Source organism: Phacochoerus africanus, chromosome 2 (assembly GCF_016906955.1).
Source record: "Phacochoerus africanus isolate WHEZ1 chromosome 2, ROS_Pafr_v1, whole genome shotgun sequence".
Taxonomy (NCBI): Eukaryota; Metazoa; Chordata; class Mammalia; order Artiodactyla; family Suidae; genus Phacochoerus; species Phacochoerus africanus.
In genome coordinates this window covers 44,750,572-44,763,269 of record NC_062545.1, presented here as the reverse complement: position 1 = coordinate 44,763,269, position 12,698 = coordinate 44,750,572, and the positions used below count along the sequence as shown (strand labels likewise).

The window sequence follows — 12,698 nt, the reverse complement described above, 5'->3', positions numbered from 1 at the left end:
GCCTTTTCTAGGGCCGCTCCCGCAGCATATGGAGGTTCCCAGGCTAGGGGTCCCATTGGAGCTGTGGCCACCGGCCTACATCAGAGCCACAGTAACGCAGGATCTGAGCCGCGTCTGGGACCTACACCACAGCTCATGGCAACGCCGGATCCTTAACCCACTGAGCAAGGCCAGGGATCAAACCTGCAACCTCATGGTTCCTAGTCAGATTGGTTAACAACTGAGCCACGACGGGAACTCCTCTTTTTTACTTTCTTGATGCAGATCGCCAGACCAGCTCTCTTTGACCAGCATGTCGTGAATTCTATGGTATCTGATATTGAGAAAGTTGACTTGAACAGTATTGGATCTCAGGCCCTTCTCACCATTTCAGGCAGCACAGACACTGACTCTGATATCTACACCGAATGTAAGTCTCCTCTCTTTGTTGAGAGCAAGGTCTCCCAACCTCAGCATTGTCAAAGTCTTGGGCTGGATAACTCTTTGATGGGGCAGTGGGGGCTCTGTGCCATGTGTTGAAGGATGTTGAGCAGCGCCTCTGGCTGCTACCCCCTACATGGCAATAGCAACCTCCTGAAATTGGGACAACCACATATTCACCAGACACAACCAAATGTCCCCTCGGACTACAAAATCATATCTGTTTGAGAAATCCGGTTTAACAGAAATATTTTTAATTTTAAAAAGTTATTCTCTATTTTAAAAACAGTTGTGCTTATGGTTGTGAAAAACCTGGAAAATACAGAAAATATTAAGAAGAAAATAAAAGCCCTCCATAATCTCCTGGCCTAGAAATAACCTAGATAGATAGGAACCTGGAAATAATCAAAATAGGTTTTGAGTTTTGTGAGTTTTCATGAGTTTTAGGTTATATGCATACACATTTCTGTGTGTTTCACACTCTTGGCATCCTATGGGACATAACACATATCAAAAAATCTCAATGCAATACTGTTTTTCAAAGCAGAAATCCCCTGCTCAGGTTTGGACAATCTAACAGAGTTTACCAAGCTAGTAGGTGTGGCCAGACAATCAGGTTCCATTTTCAAGTGATAACAACCCACTCTTTCTCCCACCATTTCTCTCTGAAAAGACAAAAAAGTGCAGCCTCCTATAGGCTATAGCACACTGCTCTTGGGATGGTTCAACCTCAGCCTCAGCCCTGCTTTCTATTTCCTAACATAATATTATATTACCCTCTGGGATTCAGTAAACCTCAAACTCTTTAATAAAATGATAGTTCTAAACTGCCCCTTTGACTTTTACATGATAAAAGATTATTCATTTAAATGGCATAATTCTTCAGGGCAGAATTTAATTTTTGCTAAAGAAAAAGGATATTTCAGAAAGCAGGAAATTCACAGGTCTAACTTACTTGATTCCTTAGCTTTCAACTAATCTGTTGCATTTAATGAAAGCACTACATTTCATTATTATTCATTATCAAAATGAATAATCATCGCTAGTGACAACTTATTCTTCCCTAGTGTATAAATATAAATTTGTATTTCAATATATACCAAGACAGATACACTTATGATGAAAATTTTGAAAAGTAAAGAACTAAGGATTTTTTGTTAAGCATTTTCAGGATATAAAATTGATTTCTTTAACATATTTACCTGTCATTCCTTTTTATGTTATACGATTATTAATAATTTCTAGTTTTAGGTTTTCTCTTGGGTTCAAAGTAGAGCATGATAGTCTGCTTTCTTTTTTTTTTTTCTTTTTGCGTGGTAGATGACTCTATCACTGTGTTCCAAGAACTGAAAGATCTGCTTAAGAAGAATGCCACTGTGGAGGCTTTTATCGAATGGTTGGATACTGTGGTAGAACAGAGAGTTATTAAGGTATTTTTCAATGAAAAAAAAAATTCTAAAAATAATTTTTTTTTGGATAATGCTAAATGCTAAACTGGCTATAATTTCTTGAATGCTTGAATGGTGGGGGATGGCAACAGGCTGTGTGTAAAAATGCTTTGAAAAGCTTTTGAAACCCTGCAAATAAGGCAAATCAAATATCATGGTTAGACATATGGCAGATTTGAGAGCACTAGGCATAGATCGAATTCTGCTTATCATTTTTGGACAGACTACAAGACACTATGCCTTCCCTACCAGTCAGTAAAGTTACAGTGGAGTAACATCAATAGTGAGAGAGAAACTGAAAAGCTGGAAAGATCTGGCCCTTTTCTTAAAAATCACACTTTCATAAAAGCTGACAGAAAATATGATTTTAAATATCTACATTTTTAAATTCTAGGAGCTCAGTATTTTGTGTTTTCTATGTGGTTTCTTCAACTCTTTCAGTTAACCTTCAAGTCATCCATCATGAAACAAGGCCATAAGAACAAATATATCCATCACCAGTTGGTGTTAGCCATTCCATATCAAGGAAACTAGTTATAGTGTAAGGACCTTTTTTTTCTCCTGGAAGGAAAACAGATTATCATTCAGGACCAGAGAAGTCAGAGTTAATCATTCACAGAAATACATAACCTTTCCTTCACACTTCACCTTCTGCTCTTTTTAAAGCTCTGTCAAAGGAAAATTAAGAGAGAAAATACTTTGTAAATTATTTCATTTTGTTGTCCAGTTCTATTAGGTGACAAAGACATAGTGAATAAAGATCTGTTAACCTTAAAAATGGCAGCAAAGACAGATCAAAAATGAAAATCCCAGAACAACTCATTTTATTTGATGATAAAATGGCATGCCTTGCCATCTGTCCATTTGTCAGAAAGTTTATCTACTGTTTGATCACATGTAGGAAGCATGTAATAATGAGATGACAGATTTTTATAGTTTCATTTTGTCACTTTACTTTTAGACCAGCAAACAGAATGGAAGATCGTTAAAAAAGAGGGCTCAAGACTTTCTGCTGAAGTGGAGCTTTTTTGGTGCTCGAGTAATGCATAATCTCACCTTGAACAATGCATCCAGTTTTGGTATCTTAAGTGCTTTATAAAACTCTTCTTAGATAAATTATATCATTCATTTGTCAGTCACATTTCCTATCAATTTTTAAACATGTGGCACTGTCACTTCTCACATTTGACTACTGAGCCAATAGAGAAAGGTAGTTATTAGCCTGGGTTTTGGAATCAGATCACTTGCAGGGTTAACTCCTAACACTGCTTCTCTTTGGCTTGGCTTTCGCCCAAGTTAGTCTGCTCATTGTAGAAGTGGAAGAATATTTCTTTCATTGGGTTATATAGGCTCTTGAATGAGGTGATATAAATAAGACCACATTGCCTAACACCCGGTAAACACAATAAATAGCAGCTATCACCTTTATACTTCATCAGTGCTTGGATAAATTTTCTTTGTTAAACAAACAAATAAACAATAATTAATACATTATTTTCCAAAGGCACTATTCATTGCAATATGGCAAATGTTTGCATCTTTTCCAGGAACCCGCATAGCTGTACTCCAAGAATCAAAGAGCAGCTTAGAAGACATGCTGTCATAAGTTTCTGAACCATCTTTCCTGATCTATACAACTTATGAAAAATTGAGTCAAGTTAGCTTTTTCAAAAATTGAATACCTTCTTTTCCCTAAAATTTCTTAGACTCCTAGTTTGTAATTATAGTGCTATCTCATGGACAGTACTTCTGCATTTAGTAGTTGCATTTTGAGAAATCATCACATTGTAAAGTAGTTGCAATTAAGAAAACTGTCTTTATTTGATTTTCAACAGCATTTGATAAAATCAGTGAACTTATATTGAGGGACGAACAAAATATATTGAGTCTATTTGAAACAGCTTGCTTCTATTTAAGGTTTCTTAAATTATACAGCATTTAAACCTGACTTTATTATGAAAAAAGACTTGTTGGGAAATCTGTTGAATAGTAAAAGTAAGTTTAAGGTTTTCTAGGACATCTTCCACATGAAAATTACTCTTTTCCTTTTTTTCAAATGAAAGAGCATTTGGTTCCAGGTTAGAAAGACATCTTCTTACTTGACACTTTTTTCAGACCATGCTGGCCATTGTCTAATTATTTAGTACAAAGTAAACAGAAATAGAGCAGAGTAGAGCTCATTCTCCTCAGGTTAAAGCTTATCACACTCCAGTGTGTGCCCTCTTAAAGCATAAAGCATGTCTCACTTTCATCCGTATTTTCCTTTGATGTAATTAGTGGCCAAAGAGCTGGCAGGACAGTACACACAGTGAGCTGGGCAGGCGGTACACAGAAAGATTAGAGGCCCAAGTTAAGCATGTTGGTCTTAGCAGGTCATTTAAAGTCCAACAAGTGTTTGTTTATTTCAGTTGCTCCTTGTGAAGTGTTGCGAGATGGTCACAAAGATAACTTGACTTCTCTTTCTCTCCCTTATTTCATCTCACAATGCCCTCTCCCCCTTCCCCATCCATAAACAAGGTTCCTTCCATTTGATCCGAATGCTTCTTGATGAATACATTCTGCTGGCCATGGAGACCCAATTTAATAATGACAAAGAGCAGGAGTTACAGAATTTATTGGACAAGTATATGAAGAATTCAGGTAATTTAAAATGTATATCTTGTTTTGCATATTTCTTTGTTGAAACCTAAGTTTGGGAGTTTTTAAGCACACATTAAGTGGATTTTATAACAGTCTCAGAGTCTTCCTTCATGATGTCACTACTAACACAGGATATTAACACTCACAGAGCCCTGTGCTTTCTTCCCTTCATTGATGCATAGGGTAGTCAAGGTACTTTCCTGGAAACTCTGAAGAATACAGATCAATATTTTTAACTTCTGAGAACTTAGATAAAATTTGAGAAGTGACTACAGTAGCAAAAAATCACTGTAATTCAAGACAACGCATGTACTATACCTCCTTACAAATGGTGTAGGGATAAGTTCCCAAGGAATATAGAGAAGGAAGGAAACAGATCTATCTGGGATGTGATGACTTGCATTTTGAAGCCTGTTTACTACAGAGCAAATTATTTAGTACCCCCAGACACACCTTACACCCACAAGTATACAGTTAAAAACGAGTACCACTGCCAAGACCAAAGACCTGTTTTATTTCCCATGGAAAACATTTCTCAGGAGTTTCCAGAGTTATGATGCAACTAGAACATTTTCAGGTCTTTTAACTTGGACTTTTCTACTAGGAATGTGAGAAAGATGTTAACTTTCCTATTTTAAAAAAAAAATCTTTCCAGATGCAAGTAAAGCTGCCTTCACTGCTTCTCCAAGTTCATGCTTTCTGGCCAACCGTAATAAAGGGAGCACTGTTCCCAGTGATGCTGTGAAGAATGAAAGCCATGTAGAAACAACTTATCTCCCTCTGTCATCCAGTCAACCTGGAGGCTTAACTTCTTCACTGCACCCATTCCCTTCTGGGAATACAGACAATATGCCACTCACAGGTAGGCTGTGAAACAACCAGGAAAACCACTTGGGCTTCAGTATGTCTCACAGGAACCTATTCCTTTGTGTTCTTAAAACTGGTAACCTCCAGGTGTTCCAAGAATAAAGACTTATCTTTGTTGACTAATAATAAATAATAATAATAACTATTTTTGTGATTTTTCAATGTTTGTCATTCCCATTTTCATCAATACTATTTTTAAGCTCAGTATCACACTTTCACCTACTCTCTTAGTTCTACCAGAAATACAAATAACTCGTTATTTTCATCCAGTGGAATGAAAAAAGAAAAAAAGTAGAGTAGGTGTCCACAAAATTCTTAAGATGCTTTAAAGGTCAAAAAAATATGAGCTGCTTATTCATGTTTGAATTTTGAGGAGACTTTCTTTCTCCTTAATTACAAAGTGGATTCAGCTATTTGAGGGTAACAATTACAGTAATTTTCCTCTTTGGTCTAGGATCCCTTTTCTGTTAGTCTGAATGTTTATGGCTTAAATTAGCTACTAGTTGCTAGTTTATTGCTTTATGTCTTCTTTGAAACCCCTTCTATATACCTTACATCATTGGACACTCAGAATTTTGGGCCTGGAAGGGTTTTATAGTTCAGGGGCCTAATTCCACTAGTGGGAAATTGGGAGCCCAGAGATTTGGTGGCATTCATAACTCACTGCTCACCAGTGGGGTTTGCATGAAGGTTTTTGTTTATTTGTTGTCTTTTTAGGGCCACACCCATGGCATATGGAAGTTCCCAGGCTAGGGGTTGAATCATAACTGCAGCTACAGGCCTATGCCACAGGCAGAGCCACAGGAACTTCTAGCTGCATCTACAACTTACACCACAGCTCACAGAAACGCTGGATCCTTAACTGAGTAAGGCCAGGGTTCAAACCCACATCCTCATGGATAGTACTCAGGTTTGTTGCTGCTGAGCCACAACGGGAAGTCCTGCATGACGTTTTGCATAGGCTGCTTTGAAGCTATGGTCATTTTGACATTACTGCCTTTTTCTTTTACCCTAAACTCCAAACCATTCGACACTCAGCTTGTTTTTTAATTATGGAGAAATGTGCATAGCAGACCATCTGCCCCCTTGCCCTTCCCAAGCTTGAGCTCTAATCATCTTTATACGCATGGAAGGATGAAGTCATCCCAGACTTCCCTCCGTCGTCACTAACTCCCAAAGTTGCCATAGTTGTGAATAAATACATGTCGTGATGATGCTTTTTAAACCTAGAGTTTTGTAGGTCCACAGTCCTGTTATTTTTGGAGGTTAAAAATGAACTAAGTTGGAAAAAACTGTGCATTCATAAATCTTGTGAGTAATTTTAAAAGATATGAGCCCAAGTATTCTAATTTGCCACTAATGAATGCTCTGGTAATTTTTCTCCAGGTCAAATGGAGCTTTCGCAGAGCTCTGGTCATCTGATGACACCACCCATTTCTCCAGCCATGGCAAGCCGAGGAAGCGTCATTAACCAGGGACCGATGGCAGGGAGACCGCCAAGTGTGGGTCCAGTGCTGTCAGCCCCCTCACACTGCTCAGCGTACTCCGAGCCTATTTATCCTGCTCTCCCTCAAGCCAATCATGACTTCTATGGGACCAACTCTAACTATCAGACAGTGTTTAGAGCACAGCCACACCCCGCATCGGGACTCTATCCTCATCGCCCCGAGCATGGTCGATGCATGGCCTGGAGTGAACAGCAGCTTTCTAGAGACTTCTTTGGTGGCAGCTGCACGGGGTCCCCATATAGCTCTCGACCACCTTCCGGCTATGGACCATCCCCACATGGCCAAGATTCCCACAGTATGCAGTTTTTAAATACAGGAAGCTTCAACTTCCTGAGCAGTGCAGGGGCTGCCAGCTGCCAAGGAGCAACATTGCCTCCTAATTCACCTAATGGTATTGAAATTTTTAAAGAATTCTTCTTAGCTTTTGAGATGGCAATAGGCAAAATCAGGGGTTCAGTTCCACCTTCATTGATTTAGGTGTCATCTCACTAGAGCTTTCTAAAGATTATGGAATCTTAGACATTTGGAGCTAATTTCTGCCACATACAAATATACCATTGGTTCTTGTGACTTTATTAAAGTTGCCCTTCTGAATACCACATGTGATGAAAAAATACTGTGTCAAACTGTATGTTTGAGACCAAGCTTAATGGCCCCAAAGAAGTATGTTCTGTCCTTTGAAAATATTTTTAGTAAATAAGTTTTATTTTGTTTTTTTGTTTTCTGGAAAATGAGCATCAGATCTAAGAGATGAGGACCCAACAGTGCCTCTTATTAGGCTGACAAGACACTTGAAGTTATTGAGTTGGGAAGATCTATAGACTTATTCAGCCACCAAACTAGGCTCTATGCAGAAGCTGCCCTGATGCCGCTCTCCTCGGGGTACACCAGTCCTTCTCCCAGAAACATGGATCTGTAAATAAAATTGATGTTTGACAAGTAGTGTAATCTTTGCGAGAGGCTAATGGTGGTTTTTTCTTCATAAGCAGATATTGTTAATTTAGTAAAGGAAATATGGGAGAGGTAGTCATATCTCAAAATTAATAACACACTCACTCCTATGTGTTATTTAAAACAAAAAGTAACATAGTGAAGCATATCCATATGTAAGCACAAATCCGACAGTACCGTAGATGTAGATGTAAATGTAATATTTACAGTATGCTAGTTTTAAAGCTCTATCCTATTACCTTGCCTTTTCTTTTTTCTTCCTGGAATGTTATTTGTACTAAGTTAACTCTACATTCTCAACATTTTCTGTTATAGGGTACTATGGAAGCAATATGAACTACCCAGAGTCTCACAGACTTGGATCGATGGTGAATCAACATGTCTCTGTCATCAGCAGTGTTCGCTCGCTGCCCCCCTACAGTGACATCCACGATCCCCTTAACATTTTAGACGACAGCACTAGAAAACAGACCAGCTCGTTTTACACAGACACCTCTCCTTCAGTTGCATGTCGAACTCCAGTAGTAGGTAAATTATATTAGTAGTTCTTGAAAACATCTTTAAAAAGTTGTTAACATGAGGCCTGCAGTATTAACTGGGGATTCATGTTCCCACAGTTGATTTATCACTTTGGATCTGAACTTACTTTTTTTTAATCTGTTAGTAATAGTCTTACATCTATCAGTATACATGTCACCAGGCAACCTACTGCTAGATCTGTTATTCTTTCCAAAAAGAATATCTGGCACTCGTTATGTCTGCAAAAAATTAATGTAACCTGTCAAATTCAGTCTTAAAAAACTATAAATTTTACAAGGGCAATAATGACATCTTTTTCCCACTCTCTCTTGGTCACTGTTGGGAACAGGCAGTGCCAAGCGTTGTTCTTTGGACCCATAATATCCATCAGTAGCCTAAAACCACTCCAAGTTTTAAAAAACAGTGGCATGTGATGAAAGTTACTATCATTTTCTCAGTTGTATGTAAAATGTGATCAGACACCTCTGTAGCACCTTCACTGCGTTTTGATTCTATAACATACATTTTAAGTAAAAATGAGCAAAACTGTATGTTTTCCATGAAGTCGCCTAGCATCTTATTCCAATCAGGTTGATGTCCCTAAGAAAATACTGCAGCTTCTACTCGATGTATCACCAGCACCCAGCAAAGTGCCTGCCACATAGTCGTCACTCAGTGAGTCAGTGAGTTGAAAAAAGGGGCAGTAACAAATGCATATTTGAGTTTCTAAAACCACTAATAAGGTATCACAAAGCAAGTGTATATCCATGTAGGCATCGAGGCAGAGTGTTAATGTTTGCAGGAGATGACTGAAATTTCCCAATGGAATTGGTTTCAGATGAGCGTAAGTAGAGGGCATTGACACCCAAACAGAGCAGAATGGAAAATGAGACAAATTCCATCTCTCCTCACTCGGTGTATTTTTCCAATAATTCAATAGGAAGCACCTTTTCCTTTCCTGTGACCATCACAGATGTTCCCTGAGCAGAGTCACCAGCTCATCTCATGCCATCTGCAGATGGTCATTGCTTCTAGGTTACTCTAATGAAGCAGAAAATTCCACTTCAGGAAGTTTTCTCACTCTGAGACTAAAATGTACAGTGTTGCTATTGTTACTATTAGTTCTGTTTACTTGTAGAGATAGTGGAAGGGTTGATGGAACATAGCTTGGGTGTAGCACGGTACTAGTCGGCAGGGTTGGCTGGCAAGTAAATTTCAAAGAGGGGCTCTTGGTTAAAAGAGGGAATAGAGTAGTTGGGTAAGTAGCAAAAGGGGAATTAGGATCTATAACTATATTTCCTTAGTTACAAAGCCTGGTTTTTAGTGGCAGAGAAGATGGTACTTAGAAAAATAAGAAAGACAGCACTGAGAAGGCAGCAGCCAAAATGTAAGAAACAGTGTCAGCCAGTTAGTCAAAATTTTTGAGAACCTACTATGTGCCAAACCTCATTTTAGGTGTTAGGTTATGGTAGTGATCAGGACAGAGTTCCTGCCTATAACAAGTTTACATTCCAGTGGGGAGAGATGTGGCAGTGAAAATATAAACAAATGCACTTAAAAAGATTATTTCAGGGAGTTCCTGTGGTGGCTCAGTGGAAACAAATCTGACTGGCATCCATGAGGATGCAGGTTCGATCCCTGGCCTTGTTCAGTGGGTTAAGGATCCAGCATTGCTATGAGCTGTGGTGTAGGTCACAGATGCGGCTCAGATCCCTAGTTGCTGTGGCTTTGGCCTAGGCCAGCAGCTACAGTTGTGATTCTACCCCTAGCCTGGGGATCTCCATATGCCGCAGGTGTGGCCCTAAAACAAAACAAAACAAAACAAGATATTTTCAGGTATTCTCAAGTCGATTAGTGGGTAAAATGACAGATAGGAATGGAGGAGCTGCTTTAGGTAACGTAGTTAAGAAAGCAATCCTGAGGCAGAAACATTTGAGTGGAAAGCTGAGTGTTAAGAATGGGGCAATGATGTGAAGATCTGATGGTGGGGTGCAGACAGAAGAAATGGGAAGGTGCAGAGTCTCCGATATGGGAACACTTTGGGAAAATTCAATAGGCGGAGAGAAGACCAATGTGTTTTGAGCATAGTGAATGAGGAGAGGGGGTTAAAATAAATCAGAAGGCAGAGACCAGTTCACCTGGGGTGTTATGAACCAGGGCAAGGAGCTTGGGCTTTGGAGGAATGGGAAGTCATTGTAGTATCTGAGAAGAAGGACAGTTTGATATACACTTCTGCAAGATGATGCTGGCTGCTCTGCAGAAGAGAGGTGGGGCAAGCAAAGGTGAGGGACATGAGACTAGTTAGGAGATTGCTGTGTTGGTCCAGGTAAGAGAAGATGGTCATTGGAGCTACAGTTGTGGAGGTATGGATGGAAAGAGGAGGCCGTCTGGGGATAGAGTTTGGTGATAAAGTTGTCTGAATTTAATTTTAGAAATTGAGTTTTCTTTGTGAAATGCGTGAAAGAAGGAATAATTGATGGGAGAAGAGCAAGGGGGAAAGTGGAGAAAAAGATAAGGATTGCTCTGAGAAACCATACACGCTCAAATTTAGCAGAGAGATGTGTGCTAAATGCACAAGTAAAAACAAAGGCTTAACGTGAGTGGCCTTCATTTTGCAGAGAAAAGAACATGTCAGTCAATTTTCAACTGCCGATTATATTTTTCCTTACAGCTTCAAGCTTGCAAACCCCAATTCCTTCCTCCTCCTCCCAGTGTATGTATGGAACTTCAAATCAGTATCCAGCTCAAGAAAGTCTGGACTCCCATGGAGCAAGTGGTAGAGAAATGGTACCCTCTCTACCACCCATCAACACTGTGTTCATGGGAACAGCAGCTGGAGGCATTTAAACCAACAACCCCGGATGGGGCTTGAAACTTTAGAAATCTCGACTCCTCAAATCCTATCCACTCACACTGCTGTTGGAGAGAGAAAATGGAATATCCAGAGGCAGGATATTGTTTTTCAGGTCGCTGTACAAAGTTATGGACAACCCCATAGTGAATGGAAATACATGCAGAGTGTGCCTTGCACACAAACTATTTTGAATGTGTCTCATTATTAGCCATAGTTTCAAACATTATCAAATGGAACCAGTGAAGCTTTGAAGATGCAGACATTTAAACTACGAAGTTTAATATTTCACCACTTAACTTATTGAAAATCTCTGTGCTGTTTCATTGTTGGTTTCCAAAAAAAGAAAGAAATGTTTATTTAATGCCTTTAAAATGCCTTTAATTTATTAGGATCTCAGAATCATTGTTTACTATCCCTTATTTGACAAAAAGTCAAATGTGTATGGTCTACCTCCTATGGAAATGTTTACAAGGTCAAGACTTAATTCAATTCAGCCTAGACCAAAGTTTCTTAACCTTCAATTTCTGTGCATTAGTATGATGATTTCTGTTACATAGCAGTATCCTGAGTCTATGTAACTGAATGGAGATTAAAAATGCTTTATTTCAAAAAGATAGGAAGAAATAAGTATAGAATTTTTTTAAGGCTTGGTTGCTTTCAGGGCTGGTACTGTTTCTAAAGAATGCTGGGGATTTGCAGGCAAAGCTCCTTTGTGTATCAAAGAGTGAAAATTGTTGGTAAAAATACAATAGTTTCAGAACATTTGTATATCAGATACATGCATATAAATATAGAGAAATTGTGACTTGAAGACTGAATTTCTACAGATGTGGAAGCAGTCTTTGAGTACTTTGCTTAGAAACTGAGAATGAATGAGTGATCAAGGATCATCTGGAGGCGAAAACAAACTTAGAAGTGAAAGATTCATTACATATAAATTAATACAATTTGATACACCATTTATCTTTTTTTTTTCTTTTTCATGTATCTTAACTGAAAGGTGTGCTATAAGACTCATGGCCTATAACTGGAAATTTCCATTAACTTTATAGGCTTCTTTTATAGTCTCATGATGGGCCTCCTATGATGTATATTAAGGATTGAGTCATACTGTAAGCCCTGGTTACATTATACAAAGATCTGTAAGCTCCAAACACCCATGATACATCATGATGTAATTTGGTCAAGACAAACTGTGAAATTGTTTTCAGCAAGCAATAAACAATTACCTGTGGACTTGTGGGAGTGTTGCTACCATTTGCTCAGTAGTTTGTGGTTTATGAGCTAACTAATTAGCAGAAACACTTTACAACAACCAGATCATGAGAAATAGCAAACTAAACGTCCTATTCTTTGTCATGGTAATATCATGAGAATAAAAAGGAGAGTGAAATTAATGTGACTGGGCTGAAGGAGAAAACAAAAAGCTTTAAGACGTATTGGGACATAAGTCTGAAACATTGAGAATGAAATTTCCATTGTGTGGGAATT

At 38.7% G+C, this 12,698-nt stretch overlaps 1 protein-coding gene across 1 annotated transcript in view; it reads left to right on the top strand.

Annotated features, from left to right (window-relative positions):
* RFX6 (regulatory factor X6) overlaps nucleotides 1-12,443 on the top strand; it is a 57,673-nt gene extending 45,230 nt beyond the window's left edge. Inside the window, exons 12-19 of the mRNA XM_047759804.1 lie at nucleotides 265-409; nucleotides 1,741-1,850; nucleotides 2,830-2,947; nucleotides 4,386-4,508; nucleotides 5,164-5,370; nucleotides 6,762-7,274; nucleotides 8,150-8,362; nucleotides 11,025-12,443. Coding sequence (XP_047615760.1) covers nucleotides 265-409; nucleotides 1,741-1,850; nucleotides 2,830-2,947; nucleotides 4,386-4,508; nucleotides 5,164-5,370; nucleotides 6,762-7,274; nucleotides 8,150-8,362; nucleotides 11,025-11,200 — 1,605 coding nt within the window. The 3' untranslated portion in view covers nucleotides 11,201-12,443. The remainder of the gene's footprint in view (nucleotides 1-264; nucleotides 410-1,740; nucleotides 1,851-2,829; nucleotides 2,948-4,385; nucleotides 4,509-5,163; nucleotides 5,371-6,761; nucleotides 7,275-8,149; nucleotides 8,363-11,024) is intronic.
* The last annotated feature ends 255 nt before the right edge of the window (nucleotides 12,444-12,698 follow it).